This window comes from Corapipo altera, unplaced genomic scaffold, assembly GCF_003945725.1.
Source record: "Corapipo altera isolate COAL_440 unplaced genomic scaffold, ASM394572v1 230, whole genome shotgun sequence".
Lineage (NCBI taxonomy): Eukaryota > Metazoa > Chordata > Aves > Passeriformes > Pipridae > Corapipo > Corapipo altera.
In genome coordinates this window covers 655995-662823 of record NW_020885002.1, presented here as the reverse complement: position 1 = coordinate 662823, position 6829 = coordinate 655995, and the positions used below count along the sequence as shown (strand labels likewise).

The 6829-nt window shown below is 55.0% G+C and overlaps 1 protein-coding gene across 1 annotated transcript; it reads right to left on the bottom strand.

Annotated features, from left to right (window-relative positions):
• Positions 1 to 1324: 1324 nt before the first annotated feature.
• Positions 1325 to 4630, bottom strand: FOXI3 (forkhead box I3). Its single transcript, XM_027667181.1, has 2 exons — positions 3928 to 4630; positions 1325 to 2726 (listed from the first exon to the last, which is right to left on the bottom strand). The coding sequence occupies exons 1-2, from the start codon at positions 4628 to 4630 to the stop codon at positions 2137 to 2139; spliced, it is 1293 nt and encodes a 430-aa protein (XP_027522982.1). The 3' UTR covers positions 1325 to 2136.
• Positions 4631 to 6829: the final 2199 nt, after the last annotated feature.

Sequence of the window (6829 nt, the reverse complement as noted above, 5' to 3'; positions counted from 1 at the left end):
GAATCCCTCCACTGCTTTTAGATCAAACTCAGCAGTCCAAAATCCAAATAAAGCTATTCCACACCTGGTGGGATTGAACTCAAGCAGGACAAGACTGACCACCTTGTCTTTTTTCCTAGTGGTAATCTGCCCTTTCCCTCCCATTACCACTACCACTGCATCACCTGAGACAAAATCAAAATCAAGAGGAATTACCCCTAAAGCCAGGAAGATGGTATCTGTGCTGGGAAGGTGTGAGGGAGGGGGGATGAGGCAGGAGTTGCCACCCACTCACTGGTCTCAGCAATTGCACAAGTGGCGGTTGGCCAGTGCTGGGGCAAGTACTTGGTCCAGATCCCAAACACATGGAAGTCATCTGATGTTTCATCATGGCTTCATTATGAAGAGTTGGTCTTGCATCACTGCCCTGTACATTATGCAGGTAGCCAGTGAAGAGGTGCTGCCAACTGTTTTGTTTTCTGAATAGCCTGCAGGGATGGCCTTACATCACGGCAGATGCTTGAAAGTTAAACAGCTGCAATTTCATGCTTAACTTCATTATTGATGCTGCATTCCTCATGAAGACACTTACATTTATGCTCTAACCACACACAGCCCCCAACAAACAGCTTATGCAAAACGGCAAGAATTAGGGGTTGATTGTTCAGCATAATGGCTGCTTGAGGATGGATTCTCCTTTCCCAGCAGCAGGAAATCAGGAAGGCTTCTCTGAAGTGCTGCCTGGCCCGCTAGCTGACTGGTCCCACCTCCTGACTAGCCCACAGTGTAAGCAGGTGCAATCCCATTAGAGAAAAACTGATTTGCAAAAACGGACCAAGCCAACAGCCAAGCTCAGACCTCGTACCTCCTGCTAGCTGGCACCACGCTGGAACCAGCGTTGCTGCTTTTACTTTTGCAAGCTTTTATTTTTTTTACTAAACCAGGCTGAAAAAGGACAGTTGCAATTCAGAACGTTGACAAAAACAAACAAACAAAAAAGCCAAGAGTGCCCACTCTGCACGGAGAATTCCAAGAGGCTGCAAAACAGCTGTGTCTCCTGACCTGATATCCCAGATCAGATGTTTTTCTGTTTTGCTGCACAGATGAAATTGTTCATAAATCTTTGCACCTTTTATCCCAAACCACTTGAAAGAAAAACCTGTCTCCCACAGTTTTAAAATACCTCAAACATACTGAGGAACAACCAGGCCAATATCTAACAATTGTTAACATTTTATTCCCAATAGCTGTTCAGCCTGAAAAGTTTCATTAATACACTAACGAACAAAAACAAAACCAACAAAAAATTCAAAACAAATAAAACAACAAAAAAAAAGAAGGGGAAACAAAGTAAAATAAACTTTAACAAAGTTTAAAACACATTATAAATAAGTACAGCTCCAGAGCATAATTTACAAATATAAAACCACATAGAAACGTATGTACAGAAGAGTTACATTACATACAAATATGTATAAAAATAGCCCAGTGTTTATTCTTGTGCTAAAGCTGCATGGCTAGAGTTATCTTTGGTACTAAGCTCAAGGAAAAGGGTTGTTTTACAAGACACGGCCCCGCTGTACAATATGCCAAGCACAGGAAGACCCTCCGTGAGTTTGAGAAGGTTTTGGGTGGGTTGTTTACTCAGAGTATCCCCCTGTGCATTGCATATTGCAGGAGCAGGGCAGAAGCAAGGGTTTACAGAGGCAACTGCTGGCAGAAGAGTTTTTTTAATACATTGTACAAGGCACTTCATAAGAAATCTCTTCATTTTCTTTTTCCTGTTCTAAGACTCACTGGATGTCTACACTTGGCTCTTGCCAATACCACTTTATGGTTATAGTTTTTAAACTTCTGGTTCTACATTCAAGATTAGAAACCTCTGAAAACATTAACTCAGTTCACGCCTGCAGAATTTAGATGGCAAACCACCTAAACCACCTAACATCTTCCAGTATGGGGAAAAGACTTTGCATCTGCCTTCTGCTGGTGTTTAAGGGGTGTTCTTGTTTTGAAAGGTGAGAAGATCCGTCTTCCTGGGAGAACTCCTGGGAAGTGTCCACATTGAAATGCTGTTTGCAATAAGCATATGGTCCTCTGTGCTGCCAGGTACACCTGCAACTCCCATTCCCTTTGCAGCCCGATGGCCCCGGGACCCTACACCTCGGTTCCATCCCGAGTGTAGATGAGGCTGTTCACTGTGAAGTTGTAGTAGTGGTTGTACTGGGCTCCCTGGCTGCTGCTGCTGGGATGGAAGGAGCTGTAGTAGGCGGGGGAAGGTCCCGCAACCCGCTGCAGCTGGTCTGGTGAAGGCACCTCCTGAGAAGAGCTGCTGGAAGGGGTGAAAGTGCCACTGCTCAGCTGTCCAGCAGAGAAGTTCCTGTGATGCAGGTCACTGCTGAGACCCCCCGTCAGCCGGCTGCCTCCGCTGCTCAGGGAGCTCATGCCGCTGAAGAAGGTGCTGAGGCAGCTGGGGGTGGATGAAATGATACCGGAGGGAGAGGAGCTTTTTGGATGGTCTCTGGCAGAAGGTGAAGGGTCCAGCTCCGGGGGTGGGCTGTTTCCACATGGTTTGCCCGTGGCTGGGATGGGTCGCTCTTCCTCGGCCTTCAGGCCCCCCAGAGAGGAGGCCGTGGATGCAGTGGCGGGGGTGTTGGGCTCAGAGCGCCGCTTGCGCTTGCGACGGAAGTTCCCGTTGTCAAACATCTTCTCACAGTTGGGATCTAAGGTCCAGTAGTTTCCCTTCCCTGGTGGAAAACAGAAGACACAAGAGAGAAAGTCAACTTGTGTGACAGTGAGCCCCACTGCTGACAGATAAGCAGCACCCATGTCTTGTCCGACTGGCACAGACCCCACATCTCTCCTACACCTGTTTCTCCTCTCTTGTCCATCCAGTGTATGGATCCAAAACCTGTCTCCAGGACATCACCACCCTCATCCCTCCAATGCTCAAGTGAACCTTAAGGCCATATGGAAGAGGAGAACCCATCACAGAGTATAAGCCTCTGGGGGGAATCTGCACCTCTACCTCAGACTTGGCTAAAGAAAGCAAGAAGTGGGGCTCCCCTTGCTCTGGTTGCCTCACAGAAGCTGGGGCACTTGCTGCCATCTCAGCAGTGAGTGACAAGGCAGTGTCCCTGCCATGGCTCTTCTCAGAAAGGCTGATGGAAAGCCGGGCTGACACACTCCGGCACTCCGAGAGGACAGCAGGACAGCAGCACTGAGCTGTGGGGGTCGCAGACAAGCCGCCCCGGGCACAAGACTTGGTGCGAGGTGCTGTGGTGGCATCAGCTGTCCCCACGCGCCTCCTGCCCACGGCCGGGATGGGCGCAGTGACCCCACAAGGTCCCGAGCGGGTCCCGCCCGGCCCGTCCCCGCCCCACCGGGACAGACCAGCGCTGTCCGGGCGCGCCCCCGCCCACTCCCGGGCACCGGCTGAGCCCCGGGGCCGGGCCGGACAGCGACGGGCAGGGAGGGGAGCCGTGAATCACGGCCCAAGGAGCCGGGCCTTGCACAACCCGGGCTGCTCGGGGAGGGGGCGAGGGCTGCGGCCAGCCGGCCCCCGCCTACACCTCCCGCGGGGCAGCGCCGGGCCGGGTTGGGGCGAAGAGGGACGGTCACCTCACAGCGCCCGGGTGAGGGGACGGGGGAACCCGGTCTCCTCCTTGGCGGCCCCGAGGATACGAGAGAACGCGGTCTCATCACAGCGCCCAGCGCGGGCTCCTCAAAGTGCCCGACGAGGGCATGGAGGAGGGCGGTCTCCTCTCAGCACCGGCCCCGAGGGGACGGGGGAGCGCGATCTCCTCACTGCGCCCGACTAGCTGGGACAAGGGACCCGCCAGCCACGGAGACCACTGCCACCCCCTCTGTTCACGGCGGTGCCAGCGGCTCCTCCGCTCCCTGCCCCCGCTGCCCCCGCCAGCCCTCCCGTCCGGAGCGGGATCTCACCGGGGTCGTCCTCGTCGCGGGGCACCTTTCGGAAGCAGTCGTTGAGGCTGAGGTTGTGGCGGATGCTGTTCTGCCACCCGGCCTTGCTGCGCTTGTAGAAGGGGAAGTTCTCGGCCACGTACTGGTAGATGTGGCTGAGGGTGAGCTTCCTCTCGGGCGCGCTCTGGATGGCCATGGCGATCAGCGCCGAGTACGAGTAGGGCGGCCGCACCAGCTTCAGCAGCTCCTCCTGGCTGGCCAGGCTCAGCCAGCTCAGCTCCGCGCCGCCCGTCGAAGGCGACCCGGGGGCCGGGGGCGAGCCCACGAGCTGCCCGCCCCGGGAGCAGCCGTACGAGGCGGGCGGCAGGAAGGGCGCGGCGGCGGCGGCGGCGGCGGCGCCGGGCGGGCCCTGCAGGTAAGGCGCGGGGCTGTTCATGCCCCACAGGTACCCGGCGTTGGCGGGCGCCCCGTAGTCCCCCAGCGCGTACCCGCCCGCCCGCTGCCCCGACGAGGCGGCGGCGGCGGCAGCGGCGGCGGCGGCCGCAGCGGCGGCAGCGGCGGCGCCGGGAGGGTGCAGGCTGGGCTGGGGGTAGACGCTGAAGTTCTCGCTGCAGTACACCGCCATGTCGGGGGCTTCCTGCGCGCTGCGGGGCTGCGGGGGCGCGGGGGCGGCCGCCGGCGCCGAGGCTCTGGGCTGCGCCTGCTGCAACTCACCGGCGCTCATAATCCCTGGCCATGCAGGGCGGCCGGCGCTCCCCCCCACAGCTCCCGTCCTTCTCCCACCGACAACCCCCCGCCCCGCGGCCCCGGTGGCCCCAGACCAAAAAACTCCCGGGGGGCTGCGGCGCGGCGCCCTTATAGGCGCTGCCGTGCGCCCGGACTCCCCGCCCGGGGACGGGGCCGGGGCTGGGCGGGCGGGCGGCGGCGCGCAGGGAGCAGCCAGTAGCGCTGCTTGGCGGCGGGGAGGGGGGCGGAGGGGGGCAAGGCCGGGCCCCAAGAGCCGCAATGGGGGAGGGACCGGCGGGGGAGCTGCGGGAGGCGCCAGGGATTTGGCTCCCGGCAGCGCGGGGGCAGCATCCCCGAGCCGGACCCACCCCTCGGGCTGTGCCCGTCCCCCCACTCGCTCCAAGTCCTGGGGGTTTCTCCGCTCTGCCCGGCCGACCCCCGCCTCTTCCGGCCCCTTCCCGGGGCTCTACGAGCGGCCCCGGCGCTCAAGGATGCGATCCCCCTTTCCCACGGATGCGATGGTCCCCGATCCCTCCGGCCCCGACGTTGAGGTCGGAGGGGGGTGAGCATCGCTGCGGTTCCCACGACGGGAGCGCGAAGGGTGAAATTCGCTTAAGTTCTGCTCCTGAGTTGTAACTTTACCGCCCGTCTCACAGAAGCTGGGACTGAGATCTCAGTTTATAAGCTTTGGATAAGGAATTGCTTTGGATAAGGAATTGCCCGAAATTAAACAAACAAACACCACCGGCGTGTTCGCTCGCACCGCGGGCGGCACGGGCTGGCGGGCACAGGGCGAGATTTAGTGAATAAAAGTTGATTTTCACCTTAGTGTTCCGGGGCAGCCTGAGCTAAAGCGCATCCCTTTTCAGAGAAGCAGCTCTCGGTGTTCACAACAATCCCGACACCCGGGATATATACGGGGATCAGCTCCGGCAAATCCTCTGGTCCGGAGCAAAGCACACGTGTAACAACAAAAATACTCAGCGGTGCGGGAGGATTTAGAGAGTCTTTGTCGGTCGCTTACCAGATACATGGGATGTACATCTCATCCCCGCCTCTTAAATGGAGCTGTTATTCAGTTTTCTGCTGGTAAAAAATGCCTGAAAATGCCCTTTCCAGGTACATATGCGAAGTGTTCTCTGCAAGCACCGGACGTCAGGATCTGGGGGAGAGAGGAGCTTTTGGGAAAAGTTTTTGCGTTTTATGTCCTCGATAAAATAGTTATAAACGCACTTGTAAATTAGTGAAGCTGAATCGGGGAAGCTTTCCCGGGCTGCCTCCAATTCCAAATTTTCATCCCTTGTGTGATCTTAGTAGCGAAATAATAGCTGAAGGATTTTCAACTTTGTATTTCGTTTTAAAACGAGTGAACAAACATTTTGGATACAGAGAATCACCTAAAAGTGATGAGTTAAAGAATTACGATTTGGGGGTTTCTCCCTTCATCATAAGGGAGTTCGATTTTTTTGTTGTCATTGTCTTTTTCTTCGTGGGTTTTTTTAATGATTTTTTTTTAAATTTTGTTTGGTTTGTGGGTTTTTTTTCTTTCTTCTTTTTCTACTGTTATTTTTTTCTGTCACTGTTGCGTTTGCCGATTTTATTTTGCATTCTTTGGGGAAAGAGCTTCCCGTTTGTATTTGGATAGCCAGAACGGCAGGAGAAAAGTTTACATTACGTTTTGCAAGGTGCCTTTTCCCCTCTCAGCTTCCTTGCCTTTACGATTTATAACAGCTCCGCATCTCTTTAGAGCAGGATAGCACTGGAAAATGCTGGTTTGAAGCCTGACCGGACAACAGGCATCTAAACCAAGCAGTTTATTGGGAAATCACACCTAGAAAGGGCATTTAAAGGACAAGAAAGATTTTTAAAAAGCAACTTCGTTCTGTGTTTGAAGAGCTAAGCCGAAAATATTATTCTCTAAAATTGCAACAAATCTGTGTTTATCCGTTTGGTCAAAACCCCCACTATCGTCGCAGGAGGAAGAGGAGCGGTCAATGGTACCGCCGCATCGCTCAAAATTGAGATTTTTGCTCCAGGGACTTGATGTTTTTGGGCAAAGGCAGAGCCATCTAGAGGAATAGCTCGGCTATGGCGAGGCAGGGAAGGTAGTTCCCCTCACAGGCATGGTGTGCTACCTTCGAGTTTTCCTTAGCTAATTTCTCTGCTTCCAACAAAGGAAATGGGTGAGAAAAATAAT

Excerpts from the sequence above, each read along its gene's own strand:
- FOXI3 (XM_027667181.1), bottom strand. The coding sequence starts at position 4,630 with ATGAGCGCCGGTGAGTTGCAGCAGGCGCAGCCCAGAGCCTCGGCGCCG. Across the intron at positions 2,727-3,927 it reads CCGCGACGAGGACGACCCCG|GGAAGGGAAACTACTGGACC; the intron begins GTGAGATCCCGC and ends GTTTTCCACCAG.